Source organism: Zootoca vivipara, chromosome 9, assembly GCF_965207765.1.
Source record: "Zootoca vivipara chromosome 9, rZooViv2.hap1.1, whole genome shotgun sequence".
Lineage (NCBI taxonomy): Eukaryota > Metazoa > Chordata > Lepidosauria > Squamata > Lacertidae > Zootoca > Zootoca vivipara.
In genome coordinates, this window is record NC_142592.1 from 48,246,773 (window position 1) to 48,262,395 (window position 15,623).

General features: G+C 44.9%; 1 protein-coding gene across 1 annotated transcript in view; it reads left to right on the forward strand.

Annotated features, from left to right (window-relative positions):
* Nucleotides 1-694: 694 nt before the first annotated feature.
* Nucleotides 695-15,623, forward strand: part of ALDH1L2 (aldehyde dehydrogenase 1 family member L2) — a 30,454-nt gene continuing 15,525 nt past the window's right edge. Inside the window, exons 1-10 of the mRNA XM_035128107.3 lie at nucleotides 695-922; nucleotides 3,939-4,083; nucleotides 6,759-6,993; nucleotides 7,334-7,499; nucleotides 8,603-8,704; nucleotides 12,214-12,303; nucleotides 13,001-13,135; nucleotides 13,589-13,714; nucleotides 14,700-14,791; nucleotides 15,454-15,601. Of these exons, the coding sequence (XP_034983998.3) occupies nucleotides 872-922; nucleotides 3,939-4,083; nucleotides 6,759-6,993; nucleotides 7,334-7,499; nucleotides 8,603-8,704; nucleotides 12,214-12,303; nucleotides 13,001-13,135; nucleotides 13,589-13,714; nucleotides 14,700-14,791; nucleotides 15,454-15,601 (1,290 nt within the window). The 5' untranslated portion in view covers nucleotides 695-871. The remainder of the gene's footprint in view (nucleotides 923-3,938; nucleotides 4,084-6,758; nucleotides 6,994-7,333; nucleotides 7,500-8,602; nucleotides 8,705-12,213; nucleotides 12,304-13,000; nucleotides 13,136-13,588; nucleotides 13,715-14,699; nucleotides 14,792-15,453; nucleotides 15,602-15,623) is intronic.

The window sequence follows — 15,623 nt, forward strand, 5'->3', positions numbered from 1 at the left end:
CAAAATAAACTAACGAGATCACCTAGTGAATGCACACCAAATGCAAGGATTTGAACCAGGTACAGTAGATCATTCTGGATTCAGGTTCAGCCTCTCACCCACCAGATTTAGGGATTTAGGAGAGCAAAACCAGTTTGGTTGCACTCAGGGCCACAGCAACTATGATGTAGAATGGAAAGTGGGAGGCTGGGGACACCAAATGTTGGCATTGCGTGAGGTGCTGCTGAAATTTGAGACCCCAAGGCCAACTGCTGGACCCACTATTCTTAGGACACATAGGAAGCTGCCTTAGACCTGGTCAGCCTTTAGCTCAGTGCGACCTTCTGCATGCAAAGCAGATGCTCTGCCGCTCAGCTACGACCCCTCCCTTCTCGTGGCTGCTGGAAAACCATCTACCTGTTGAATTTCTGCCTGTTCCCAGGCGAAAAATAAAGGGTGCGGGAGGAAAAAGAGGGGGACTTGACTTCTCTCCCAAAGCTAAGCGCAGGGTCCCTCCTGCTTTGAAGGCACATCTCCTACCAGGCAGGCCTCTCTTTGTTTTGTGGGGTGGGGGCGTTTTGTTTCAAATTTGAGGGCGAGGGGAAGCCAAGCAAGCGGCCAGGCGGTCCCCCGCCTCTCCACTGCTGGCGCGGCGGAACTGCTGGCGCGCCTCCCATTTGCGCGCGCCCGCGGAGCTCGCTTCTGGCTGGCCGGCGGCCAAAGGCAGCTTGCCTGGGTTGCATCAGACTAGACGCTGCCGCCGCTGGGTACCAAAAGCTGGACAAGCGATCTCCTAGAATTTCATTTCTCTCTCTCCGCTGGCCAAGAAATGGTTCGCTCTTGAAGCTGCTCCCATTATAATTATTCTGGACCGGCTCTCTCAGGCGCAGCGATGCTCTCCAAAACCAACCACTTGCTCAGGAAATTTTCCTCCACCGCCACGGTGAGTATAGATAAACTGAACTGCAGATGCAGATAGGAAGGATGCTGTCGTCGCTGCCTTCTTCCACCCCAACCCCCCCCCCCGGAAGGGAAAGAGGCTTTTTGCCAAGAGGTGTCCCTTGTGCTTTGATGGTTCTTGCAAGGATTTGGGCGCGTTTCGGTTCACAAGGCAGCAAATTAGATGGGAAAGAGTTGGAGTGGAGGAGAGGGAGGCCAGTGGGCCTTTCATAATGTGAATGGACAATTTGAAAACACACACCCCCCAAAAAAAAACTTGTCAGAGGAATTTGGGCACTGGTGATAGTAGTGAAAAGTGACTTTTTGTGTGGGATGCTCTTAAAGGTAAGGTTTTTCTTCCCCCCCAAAAAAATCTCAGCACCCTGGATGGTAAAGATCTTCACCTGGGGGGGGGGGGAACCCTCTCTCCCACAACGGGATGGTCAGTACAAGTTTGGTGTTGTGTTACCCTGCTTGTGGAAAGGTTGTGCTTTGAGTCTTTCCTGTGTGTGTGTGCGCGCGCACACACACACACACACACACACTTGCTCCCTTCCCTTTCTAATTGGCCCATCTTCATTCCCAAGATTGCATTTGGCTGCAGTTGTTGTATCTTATGCCCCCAAACACCGGGGAAATACAATGTTCTCACCCAAGGGTGGGACGTTTATTTCATCAAAGACTATAATTGTGTCATGCCTGCTGTCTTCTTCAAAATAAAATAAAAAATAAAAAAACCTCAAATCAGCTTTCACGGAGCTATAACAGGATAATTTTTTTAATGGCCCTGTATAGTAAACTGGGCTGAGAGATAGTTCAAGGTCACCCACCAGGCTTCACAGCCGAGCAGGGATTGGAACCCAAGGCTTCTAGGAACCAGGTTTCCAACATTATACCAGCACTGTAGATAATTTCCCTCAAGTTGCCAGCCTGTAACTAGAGACACAAGAAGCTGCCTTATACCAGTTCAGACTGTTGGCCCATCTAGCTCCATATTGTGTACACTGACTGGCAGGTGCTCTCTGGGATTCCAGACAGAGGACATTCCTAGCCCTACCTGGAAATGTTGGGGATTGAACCTGAGACTTTGTGCATGCAAAGGAGCTGAGCTATGGCCCTTCCCTAAGAGTGAATTAGATTCTTGGGGACTGGGAGAAGAGCTGCAATTCTTCTGGGCATGGATGAGGGGATTTCCCTCCTCTAGCAATCTGCATGGTTTCTAGGCACGCCATCCCTCCTATGCTTACTCACCTGCATGGAACCCCAGGCACTCCAGGTATGCTTTTCTTAGCCACGTATGCTATTTCTGCAAACCTAGAGACATGGCTGCTGCTTTTGTGATTTCTGGGTTTCAACATGATTGCAAGAGTGCCATGGCTATTTGTGGAGTATTGCGATATTCTCTGGCGGATTGAGTGGACGAGACCAATAGGAGGTCCAATGGTCAAGTAGGCGGTTTCTGCACATGCTTGAATTGGGGGGCAGATTGAACACCCCAAATTATACCTGCACCTGCACCATTATAGCAACACCTGTTTTCTGGAGGCAGGAGATCTGCTGTTGTCACTGAAAGTAGGGTTGAAATGCACTTGTGGTTGGATTTCAGGTAGGGGAGGGGGCAAAGGGGCCCTTTAGTTTCTCTTTTAAAATGTGTGTGCAAGTAAGGGAGGCATTCCAGTCTCAACAGTGAAATTCGCAGTCTCTGCCAGCTAACTGCTGCTTTTCAGAAACCTGGATTGTACAGTGTGTTTGACAACACTGTCTGCTGCAGCGTCAGCAGTAGTTTGAATGGAGAGGGGGAACTGTGTCAAGGGATTGCTATAGGAAGAAGGCTTAAGCCGAGCAGCTTGGATTGCATCAGCAATGCTAAATATGAGAACGAATGGCTGACGACAGCACATTGCATATGGATGGGGAGGGGCTTTGCTTTAGGTTGCCACAGCAAGTTTCTTTGCTGGAAAAGGAGCCCACCATAGAAACAGAAAGGAATCCTCTTGCTTTTTTTTATATGATGAATATAAGAGCTATCTCCTGGAGCGGCTATTTTAGTGCCCAGCTATGCATTGCTAGGAACTGGAAAGCATCTGCTTTACCAGGGTCCTTGGTTCCATCCCTTCCAGGGGGCCTGGGAGAGACTCCTGCCTGAAACCTGGAGAGCAGCTGCCCCTCACTTTAGATAATGCTGAGCTAGATGAATGCAGTGGTCTGCAGGGGTGGGCTTCGGTCTTTCAAATTTCAGCAGCCCCCTGTGCACAGGCGATTGGCAAGGGAGGGGCAAAGGGGGTGGCCAGCCCCTAGCTCCACTCTGGCGGGGGCAGTGCCCTTGTCCCGCCCCTCGCCTCCTCTGCCCGAGCAGGAAGAAGCAGAGCGTGCTACGGAGCCGGTTGCTGGGCAGCGGCGGCAAACCGCTCCGTAGCTGGCCAAGCAGAGCAGCAGCGCCAACCCGGACAGACTGTGCATGTGCGGACATGTGCAGTATGTCCTTGTGCATGCGTCGTGACATCACGATGCATGCGTCAGGACACATGCGCACTGCGGAGTGACGCCCCACCCCCAGGGGGTGCCACCCCGGGCAGCCAAGTTCACCACTGCCTGTGCAAGGTCAAAAATCATCTCCACTGCCACCTCTCGCCTTCAGTTCTGCTCAATTCACTACGTCAGAGTTGCAGTGCCCCCCCCACCCCCCAGCTTGGTACCCGGGGCAGCAGCACCGGTTGCGGTGCCCTAAATCTGCCTCTATGGTCTGGCTCTGTAGAAGGCAGCTTCCTATGTTCCTATTCTTCCAAAGAGCTGCTAGATAGGATGTGGGACGGTCATGTGCAAACTTATCCATCAAGTTCAGAGGGTTAAAATGATGCAAAAAGAATTCTGTGAGCTGATGACCAAGCATACATTATGTGCACATTTCCTCTTATCTTATGATGAATTGCTATCCTTGTCCGTCGGACAACTTAACTGAGTAAGAAGCAATACAAGATTTACAGAAGAACAAGCTAACTCTTCAGGTCTTTTGTTGACAGGATTATTACCAAAATAAACTAAAGCTAGCTTTGATAGGCCAGAGCCTTTTTGGGCAAGAGGTCTACAAGCACTTGCAAAAGGAAGGCCACAAAGTTGTGGGAGTGTTCACAGTCCCAGACAAAAATGGAAAGGCTGACCCTTTGGGTAAGTACTCCACCTTTTTTGTGTGACTATCATTTTTTATAACAGGAACAATGCAGTGACCCGTGTTCATTTTGCTTCCTGTGTGCTGAGATGTGTTGCTGCTGGGTTTGTTGTGAAGCAGCCATCCAATTTCTTCACCAAACACACAGCTAAGCTGAACAAATTCAATCACAGGCTGCATCATTAGACGCCAAATTATAGCACTAATCAAGCCCTTACTGCACCACTCCAGTATTGTCATAAGATCTGAAGCATCCGTAGGAAGACCTAATAATAATAATAATAATAATAATAATAATAATAATAATAATAATAATTTATACTCTGCCCCCATCGGGCTGGGTTTCCCCAGCCACTCTGAGCGGCTCCCAACAGAATATTAAAAGCACAATAAAACATCAAACATTAAAAACTTCCCTTAACAGGGCTGCCTTCAGATGTCATCTAAAAGTCAGAAAGAATGAATCCAGAATGATCTACCTGGTTCAAAGTCAGAAAGTTGTTTATTTCCTTGATGGGAGGGCATTCCACAGTGTAGGTACCACTACCGAGAAAGCCCTCTCAGGGGCGGAGGACATGGGCGTACCCAGGATCAAAACTAGGGGGGGGCAAGGGGAGGGGCCAAGGCACAGAAGGGGAGGGGCCACAAAGTGGGCGGGAACGGTGAACTCACGCTCCGCCGGGCTGTGCCCCTCCCTAGAAGCAGGGCTGGTGGGCAGAGGCGGAGCCCAGCCCAGCGGAGCGCGAGTTCAGCGTTCCCGCCCGCCGCGCTCTCTGGTTCCCCGCCGCGCTTGGCCTTGCCTGAGGGCGTGCCGGGGAGCTGGAGGGAGGGTGCGGCGCGGCGGGAATGGCGAACTCGCGCTCCGCCGGGCTGTGCTCCGCCTCTGCCCACCAGCCCTGCTTCTAGAGTAGGGCAGCTGCCCTAACTTGCCCCGTGGTGGGTACGCCCTTGGCGGAGGAAGGGGGTGCAGTGGGGGCGGGCCACCCCAGGTGTCACCATTGAGGGGGGTGACAAAATGCCGGGCAGCACTCAGCAAGGGGCCTACAGCGTGCCCAAGCCACGCATCTCTCCTGGGAGAGCCATGGTGGCTTTGGCGCACGCAGGCTCTGTGCTGCCCAAACAGTCTGCCCGTTGCCTCCCCCCCCCCCAGCTGTAGGGCAGCTGAGTGGAAGGAGGCAGGCGGACTACTCAGAGACCCTGCAGAGCATCCTGCCCTGGCTGGCCCCACCCCAGGCACCCGATCAGCTTCCTCCACCGCTGGGTCCTCTGCCTGGTTCCCTGTAACCTCACTTCTCTCAGGGAGGGAACCACCAGAAGGCCCTCGGAGCTGGACCTCAGTGTCCGGGCAGAACGATGGGGGTGGAGACGCTCCTTCAGGTATACTGGACCGAGGCCATTTAGGGCTTTAAAGGTCAGCACCAACACTTTGAATTGTGTTTGGAAACGTACTGGGAGCCAATGTAGGTCTTTCAGGATTGGTGTTATATGGTCTCGGCAGCCACTCCCAGTCACCAGTCTAACTGCCGCATTCTGGATTAGTTGCAGTTTCCGGGTCACCTTCAAAGGTAGCTCCACATAGAATGCATTGCAGTAGCCCAAGTGGGAGATAACTAGAGCATGCACCACTCTGACGAGACAGTCCACAGGCAGGTAGGGTCTCAGCCTGTGTACCAGATGGAGCTGATAGACAGCTGCCCTGGACACAGAATTGACCTGTGCCTCCACGGTCAGCTGTGAGTTCAAAATGACTCCCAGGCTGCACACCTGCTCCTTAAGGGGCACAGTTGCCCCGTTCCGGACCAGGGAGTCCTCCACACCTGCACACCTTCTATCCCCCAAAACAGTACTTCTGTCTTGTCAGGATTCAACCTCAATTTGCTAGCTGCCATCCAACAGCCTATAATGTCCTGTCTTCTTTCACAAGGATTGCTCAAGTAAGGAGAAAACACATCCCTGAAAGGGGATGTAAATTTGCACAATATGTACACCTGCTAATTTATACTTATAGATGCACATTTAGAAATAATGCCTATGATTAAATAAAAAATACAGTCCATCTCACCATCTTGAGATGGTGCCTACCCAGCTTGCTGTCCAATTGCTAACTCTGGATAGGCAACTTCAAGAAAGTCTGTTAAATTGGAAACTGTTGTCTATAAAATAGGACACACAGGCACCCTATACATGGTCTAGATCAGGAGTGAGTAACCTTTTCAGCCCAGTGGCCTGGATCCTTAATTTTCCCCACTTTGGTAAGTGGGTGGGGCTTCCCAGCTATTGATCACCTGACAGCACCATGATGTCAGGTGACCCATTCTTCTTTTCCATCATGCCTTGACTTCAAGCTGCGCTGCAACGAAAATTCCTAGCCCATCCCCGTGGGGCTGAAGTCACTGGTAGTCAGTGGATAAACTTTAGGGTGTAGCCAATCCCAGCGGGGTTTGAAGTCACTGCTGGTCAGGGATGGGTCAGGTAGCTTGGGGGAAACTGCTTTGTGGGCCAAATTAGAAGCCATTCCAGGAGGTTCTCCATACCTGGTCTACACCTGGCTAGCTCCGACTGCTAAAGCAGGGTGAGAAGGGGGCTTGATTTGTCCTTGCATATTTTACCTATCTATGTCAATTTTTCAGTCACCAAGAATATTTGCAAGTGGTCTTTCCCCCTTATTTGCCAGCATCAGCTGCAGAAAAGGATGGGACTCCTGTGTTTAAGTTCCCAAGGTGGAGAGTTAAGGGCAAGCCAGTCGAAGAAGTTATTGAAGCCTACAAATCCGTTGGAGCAGAGCTGAACATCCTTCCGTACTGCACACAGTTCATTCCCATGGATGTTATTGACAGTCCGAAGCATGGTTCCATTATTTACCATCCATCGATTCTTCCCCGTCATAGAGGTGCTTCTGCAATCAATTGGTGAGTAGGCTTGATAAAAGCCTAGCTGAGCATCCATTTGCATGAGAGGTGGGAGGCTGAAGGATGAAGAGGGACCAGGCAAGGAGTGGCCATCTACCCACTATAGAATAGGGAAGGGCAACTGGTGGCCTTCCAGGTGTACTTGGACTCCAATGCCCATCAGTTTCAGCCAGACTGGCTTACGGTCAGGTAAGATGGGAAGTTTTTGTTTTTTTTAAAGACTCTTCCAAAGTTTGCAAGGCAATCTATGCACCTGTCTTATAGCTGCAAATAATGAAATGATATTGCTTTATCAAGACATTTTGATCTCATTCATACCTCACTTTTTGCTTACATTCAGGACTTTAATCCAAGGGGATAAAAAGGCTGGCTTCACCATTTTCTGGGCCGATGATGGTCTGGACACAGGGCCAATTCTCCTACAGAGGGAATGTGATGTTGCCCCAAATGATACGGTTGATGACCTGTACAATCGGTTTCTTTTCCCAGAAGGAATAAAAGCTATGGTAAGACAATCTGAGCTAAAAAAAAAGCCATGTCAATGGGCACTTCAAAAATCAGAATTTTGGTCTGGAGAAGAATATGGCACAAACTGTTAGACAGATATTTGGTAACAATACTACTTGGTGTTTAGTTAGCAGTTTTCTAACAGCTCAAAAATCTTCACATATATTAGTATTTGTTGCATTTATAGCCCACCTTTTTCTCCAAGGAGCTCAAGGTGGTGTACATAGTTCTTCCCCTCCTCATTCAATCCCCATAACAACCCTGTGAGGTAGATTAGGCTGAGAGACAGTGACTGGCCTGAGGTCACCCAGTAAGTGTCAATGTCAATGTTTATTATTACGGCAAACAGCCAGCATACTAAAACCAGAATTTCTGCATAATTCTTTACATAAACAAAAACAATCAGTGTGGGGATTTGAACCCTTATCTCTCAGGTCCTTTTCTGACACTCTAACCACTACACATTACCTCAAAAATCTAGTGAAGTAGGCCAATATTATTGTATTTTTGTTATGGTCATGGGGCTGAGGCCTATCCAGGAAGTTACTGAATATTTAACTGAATATAATAAAATGAAGGTTAATTTAGGGTTGAACATAGAACTTCATAGGGCACTTCCAGACCTATTTACTGGGAATTCATCCTGGCTTGGTTTGGTTTTGTATGGAAATTAGGCAGTGTTGGCTGTTTAAGGAGCTTTCATTCTAATTTATTTGTGGGGAAGTTAGACAATGCTGTGTGACTGTGTCAAAGAAAGTGCTATTTCACACTTTCCATTCACTTTCTTTATCACAAAAAATAATAATCCCCAGGAAGCAGGTTTTTGTAGAAGACTTCCTAATCAACTATAACTACACAATCTGAATTTGCTGGTATGTAATTAAATCCTGTCTGAGAACAGTGTGGAAGTGCCTATAATTCAGGTGTTCTGAGGCAATACATTGCAACAAATACTACCAATAAAATGCCATTGATATGCTGGTCCCTTGATAGGATTTTCAAGCAGCTATCACACATGCTGGAATTGGTCCTTTAAATAGCTGTAAGAATGATTAAAGAACATTTTGATTCCTAGAGCAATCAAAACTCTGTTGTTGTTTAGGTAGAAGCTGTACAGTTAATTGCTGATGGCAAAGCTCCTCATATAACTCAGCCTGAAGAAGGGGCAACTTATGAAGGCATTCAGAAGAAAGAAAATGCAGAGGTATTGTTGGCAACAGTGTGTTGTGGCTCAAGGTGTGCCTGTGGTTTCTGATATAATGGCTGTATTTGGGCATGATGCTAAACCATGGTTTAGTTTTGCATAACATGAATGGGATTCTGCAATCTCCCTCTCCTCTTAAAACAAGGAGTTGGGAGCTTTTGCTTTAGTTTGTCAGCTTTGTCCAAACTGGGAATCATTAACTATGATTAGTTTCAAAACAAGATAACTTGAAACTGTGGTTTGTAAAGCTGGTTCATTTAAACTAAACATAGTTGGTGTAAAATAAAGTTCCCCATACAGACAAAATTACAAACTGTGATTAACTAAAAGCAAAAGGTAAAGCTTCCAAACTCCTCTTCCTCAGACATGCAGGAGAAGGGGATAGCAGGGATTGCACAGGCCCTGGTGGAGGTCAGGCCTATTCACTTCACACTAAACCGTGATTTGGCATTACATTCAAATGCAGCCAATGACAAAATACAAAAGTTTCACTTGTAGGTTTGCCACTAATGTTCATCCCTGTAGAATGTATTTATTTATTTACTGAATGTATTTATTTACGAAATGAATTGGAACACCTCACGTACTGGTGAGCGCAAATCAATGTGCAATTTAAACTAAAACACCAGGGTATGTAAGAAATCTATAAGCTATTATTCGAAAAACTAGAAGAATTTTCTGGATCTTCCGCTGTGCTGGTATCCTTCAACAAGGGCCAAATTCGACACTTTCTACATACATTTCGTAAACACTCAGAATGTTCCTCTTTCCATAACTAGTTTATTCATTGAAAGAACTATTAAATGGTAGTAACCAACATGCGCACATAGACTACAACTCCCATCATCCCTGACCATTCATTGGCCATGCAGGCTAGGGCTGGTGGGAGTTGGAGTCCAACAACATTATAACTGGACTATAAATTTATTCTACCCACACATTTATTGCTGTGCTGACTGTGACTTCATCCCAAATCCCCCAGATTAATGTCAACAAGGAACTTTACTGCTCTTCGAATTCAGTCCCAATTGCTTTTAAGAGGAAATGTCGATTAATCGATGATTTATCTTCTTTGATCCAGATTTGTTTTTTAATTGTAGTAGGCCTACGTTATTACACTCATAAGACAGCTAACCTCCTCACCCTCATTCTTGAATGAATTCCAAGGAACTGCAACATGCCTCCACAGCAGACATTTATAATTAGAAACATAGTGACCTCCTTGGAATCTCCAGTGAGAGATCAATTTATATGGAACAGCTGCTCTTCCCTTTAACTCAGCCTATTAAAAAAAATAAAAAATAATAATCACTAGTTTTTCTTTTCTATGGAATATCTGTTCTGGGAAAAAAGTTTCTGTGTCATTATTAATGCAAGAATATAAGCTTGCAAGAATATAAGCAGTTACAGATGAACTATTAAAGACCACCACACACAAAAAAAACTAAATTCATGTCAGTTCCTTAGAACAGGTTAACATGTGGCCCTCCAGATGTTGTTGAGCTACAACTTGTATCAGGCCCAGGAACCATGACCAAGCGGTCACAGATGGCAGACGTTATAGTTCAGCAACATCTGGAGTGCCACAGATCAGCCACCTCTGGTTTCCTTTACTTATTTAATCCAAGTACAGGTAGGTAGCCGTGTTGGTCTGGCGTAGACAAAACAAATTTTAAAAAATCCTTCCAGTAGCACTTTAGAGATCAACTAAGTTTGTCATTGGTATGAGCTTTCGTGTGCCACACCTGTCTCCCCAAACCACAGCCCATATCAGCCCTCCTTTCCACCTACCTTGCTCTTTTACCTAGCTGGAGTAAATCCTTGAACGCCAACAAGACATAAAGAAAGTCAAGAAAGGGATGTGCAAGGCAGGGATGTGTATCCAGAAACAAGCCTGCTGTACTAAAGTTCTTATCTAAAGAAGGTATCTGAAGAAGTGTGCATGCACACAAAAGCTCATACCTATGACAAACTTAGTTGGTCTCTAAGGTGCTACTGGAAGGATTTATTTTATTTTATTTATACCAGGTAAGCCTCTTTTTTTTGGATGGACTAAGTAACAGAAGAAAAAGACAAGCAAATCTTAACTTGTACAGAAGCAGATCTCTTGACTAACAGTGCAATCCTACAGGATTTTAGGCTAAGGTTCATTCCTTACCATATTGCAATGCTATCTAAATAAGGACATTGCCAGTATCCTGAGACAGAAGATGCCCTCTTTACTTTTACCTCTTTACCTTTACCTTTACTCTCTTTTTTACAACTGTTGCAATCTGTCTCACAAAATAGCACTCTTAGTAACATCTGAAAAGTATTTTGTCTCATTGCATGAGGATTAAATGAATATTCTGCTGCATTAACTTTCTCTGCTTCATATTATGTTGCTTGTTATTAATCTCAGCTCTGTAGCCATTGTCACAATCAGATGTCATGGTCAAACATGGTTTTTCATGAGGAGAGAGAGCCAAAATGAACCTTGAGCTCATTTGCTTCCCTTTTCTCTTTCTTCCTGCAGTGCGACCGCAAGGAATAAATCAGAAGCTCTTGTTTCTATTTTTTATTAACTGCAGCTTCTCATATGGTCCAAACCCAATAAACTGTGGTTAACCTTAACTATGATTTGTTTGACACAAGTCAACTTAAAACCAAGAGCTATGAAGTTGGTGTGTTTCAACAGATGTTCCTCATTTTAGGGTCTATGCATAAGGCTGAACTGTAGTCAAACAAAAACAGAAGTGAAAAAGCTCCCACACAAGTGGCATTTAACATCTTTAAGGTGTAAAGAAGTTGGAACCACTATACATAAGTGGTGGGCATTACAAATTACAACCATTTTGGAAGAATGCTGTTGAGGAAATAAGTTTGATCCCCAAATGAAGTGTTACTTGTACCCCAACTTTAGTATTGTTAGCAATATTTAAAAATGAAAATGTCAATCTGAGATACAAAGAATTGATTCCTCTTCTTTTAGTAGCAGCTTGACAACTTGTTGCCCCAAACTGGAAATCCTTTGAACATTTGGCAAATGTCACAATGGAAACAAAAAGTTTGGACCATAGCACTTGGGGGGGGGCAACTGACTAAGTAAGTTAAAGCTTTAGCTGGAAAAGGAGACAAGGACAATTTTATAGAAATGTTGTATCCTTTCATCACATACTCAACAGAACATCGCTAGACTCACATTTGAAACTTTGGAAAAACATTTCCCCATAGGGTTCTGTGATCTGGGGATGGGGTTGGATGGGGAGAGAAATGTTTGATAAAGGGGTTTTTGTTCTTATGTTCTTTTTGGAAAACAAAAACACTTTTATATGTGAAAAAAACAGAAGTGAAAGCTTTCAATCTGCTTCTGGACATGAGCCTTAGGTTTGCTCTTGTCGCAGTAAGCCATAGTTTATCATGAAGTCCAAACACAGCCCTTGACCAATGTAACCAATATTTGGAATGGCTAAACAGTATGATATGGTATGTAAGTAGGAATAAGTAACTTGTGCATTTTGGTTTCCTAGATTTCTTGGGATCAATCAGCTGCAGCTTTGCACAACTGGATCCGAGGGCATGATAAAGTACCTGGAGCTTGGGCAATGATTGATGACCAGGTAAACAATGTACATTACAACAAGCATATTCTGTTGCCTTTTGATAGCCAAATGAGTATAGATCAAGGTCTTATCAAGAATGAGGATCAGTACATGACTGCTGAAAGACTGAGGAATGATTTAGGACTCAGCTAGACTGGTATATAAAAGCGATTTATATGTGTTGTATGTGCAATAGAACATTGTGGCAATGTGGAGTCCCGTTTTCTCTGTTTTCCCTGTTTAAATTTACAGTGCTTTCAACTGAAACACTTCTTTGATGTGTCTACATCCAGCCTTGGTAACATAGGCAGTAGGTGCTTCTAATGTAAAATATATTAATGACAAAGAAATGATGCTATTTTGCTTTTATCTCTTGAATCATACTTTTGCCAAGGACATTCATTTAGATCAGGGAGGGGAACCTGTGGCCAGATGTTGGTGATCGTCTATTATTGCTGAGGCTGCGGGAGTTGCAATCCAACTACATATGGAGGACCACAAGCTCCTCATCCATGATTTAGATGCACTTATAATTGGCGCCGAAATATTCCTCTTGCACGATGTAGTTTACAATAGGAATTTCCCCATAAACTACCCCTGACAGGCAAGGCCCACTTTGCCAGTTGTGTAAAATCCAAGCATTGCTGCCCACTGTTTGCTGATTTTTTTTCCTTTTTGTAAAAAATAATAATCTTTTTTATATTTAAAAAAACAGGTGGTTACTTTCTATGGGTCATCATTACTTCATGGTTCACCACCTCTGGGTGAAGAACTGGCAATAAAAGGTGCTGCAAAACCTGGTCTTGTAACGAAGAACGGGCTGGTTCTGTTTGGCAATGATGGAAAGATGGTAAGCATTTCAGAAGCAGTCTCGGGGTTTGGACATAAGAATGAACTGCAATTCTAAGTGATCATAGAATCGTAGAGTTTGGACCAGAATTATAAGTGGTGGATAACATCAAGGAAAACCCCCAATGATTCCAATGCGAATCTTATGCAATTCAAGACAAGGACTGAGTTTGTGATGGCACTGTGATTCTAGGATTCTGAAGATGCACATCTTTACCCTGCCCTGTGACGCCTGAGATATGTGTCACCCTATTACTGTGACTTTGATTTGTTTAAACTATTCTTAGTATTAGATTTTTAAATGGAACCTGCTGGTTGAGGGTGGGTCTTTAAAAAAGCATATTGCTGTTGTTAATAATTATAAATTCTTAGAACGGGGGCTTTGTTTATTACAGGTTGTTGTTGTTGTTTTTACACTGCTAGCTTCATTTTATATTTGTTTCTTGTTCTGTAGTTGCTGGTAAGAAATCTACAGTTTGAAGATGGAAGAATGATACCAGCATCTAAATACTTCTCCAGTGATGAGCTGTCTGCCATAGAACTTACTGAAGAAGAGAATGAGATGGCAGAAAATATCAAGGTAAACCATTTCTGGGTTTTGAGAGAGAAAATCGATGAACATGTGCGGTGGGCTTTTAAGCCTGGAGACACACACTGTGTTTTTTTAACCTTTCTACAAAGCCTAGAACATTTTTGGTGCGCTATAAGTAATAAATAAGGTTCCACACACTTACCTAGGAGTAAGTCTCTTTGAACTTCAGTGAACAATAATCATAGAATCACAGAATTGTAGAGTCGCAGGTGGCAAAAAAACTCCATAAATCACTGGCCCCTTCCTCTGGATCAGCCTTGAGGGGGCCCCTGCCTCTGCCACATATTCCTCAAAGCCCTGCCAGCCCCTGACAGGTTCTATGTTCAGGCTATTCCAAGCAGAGCCACAAGTGGTGTGGGAACTTCAAGAACTAGAGAGAGGTTGCCATGAGGATGCATATCATTCATTCATCAAATGTATATCTAGGCCTTCCTCTCGGAAGGATCATAGGGCAGCTGACAACATGAGATCCAATGAAACTATATGTAATAGCCAATAATAATAAGTGGGTAATAATAATAATAATAATAAAATTTTTTATTATTTGTACCCCACCCATCTGGCTGGGTTTCCCCAGCCACTCTGGGCGGCTCCCAACCGAATATTAAAAACACAATGCAGCATTAAACATTAAAAACTTCCCTAAACAGGGCTACCTTCAGATGTCTTTTCAAAGTCAGATAGTTGTTTATTTCCTTGACATCTGATGGGAAGGCATTCCACAGGGCGAGTGCCACTACCGAGAAGGCCCTCTGCCTGGTTCCCTGTATCCTCGCAGGGAGGGAACCGCCAGAAGGTCCTCGGAGCTGGACCTCAGGGCTTTGGCTTAACATTGCAGGCTAGTTGGGAAGTCGATAGTGGGGCCCAGTTCAAAGATGTTAGTTTCTACAATGCATGATATTTAGACCAACTTGCTTGATTGGTAGATGGATTTGTTTGGATCGTTGTCTCATACATTTTCCATATCTTGCAGTCCATTTGGAAGGGAATTTTGAGCAACGTGGCTGTGATTGAGGATGCCACGGACTTCTTTAAATCTGGAGCTTCTTCTATGGATGTTGTTAGGTAAGTCAACCTCCTGTAAGGTCTCAACTCAGAGATGCTGGAAGCAGAGCCTAATCTTCTAAAGCTAACCTGTCGCTTCCCTCAGGTGCCAGCAGTGTTAAAGGTAAGAGCAGCTGCCAGTCTGGTCAGCTTCTGTGCATGGAATTGTGGCGGAAAGGGCACTGTTTCATTTTTCACCTCAGGCAACAAAATGTCCTGGGCTGGCTCCGGTCAGATTGCAAGCAGAGAGACATTCTGGCTTGATCTTTGCAGCATTGCAGAACCACCATAACAGTGGTCGCAGCTTGACGGCCAGGAAGGGATCAAGTGATCTTGGGAGCCAATAGGGCCCCATCAAGCCTTATATTACTACTACCTCTAGCCTAACTCCTCACTTTGAGCAACTTGTCACTCAGTGTAAGCTAAGTTGCTTGAACATGGCCTGAATCCACTCTTGCTGAGGTACACCTCCAGGCTGCCGGCTCTGGTGTCTCCCATTTAAAACAGTATGGCTCCAAAATGCCATTTGAAAGATGAAGACTCAAATGACTCATGATGTAGTCAGTGCAAAAGCGGTGGGGGGAGAGAAATGAAAGCAGCCACATGCGATCATCCCATTCAGTTTTGTATTGATTTCACTGTTTTGGTCAACTTTCACTTGTTTGATTTCTTTGTCTCCCAAGGATGATTGAAGAGATTAAGCAAAAATATGGTGAACTTGAGCTACAGAATGAAGATGTCTATATGGCGCCCAAGTTTGGAGATTTCATCCAAATGGTTGTCAGAAAGCACAGGGGAGAAGACAAGGAGGAAGAATTAGTAATTGATTACGTAAGTAGCTTTTAAAAAAAGT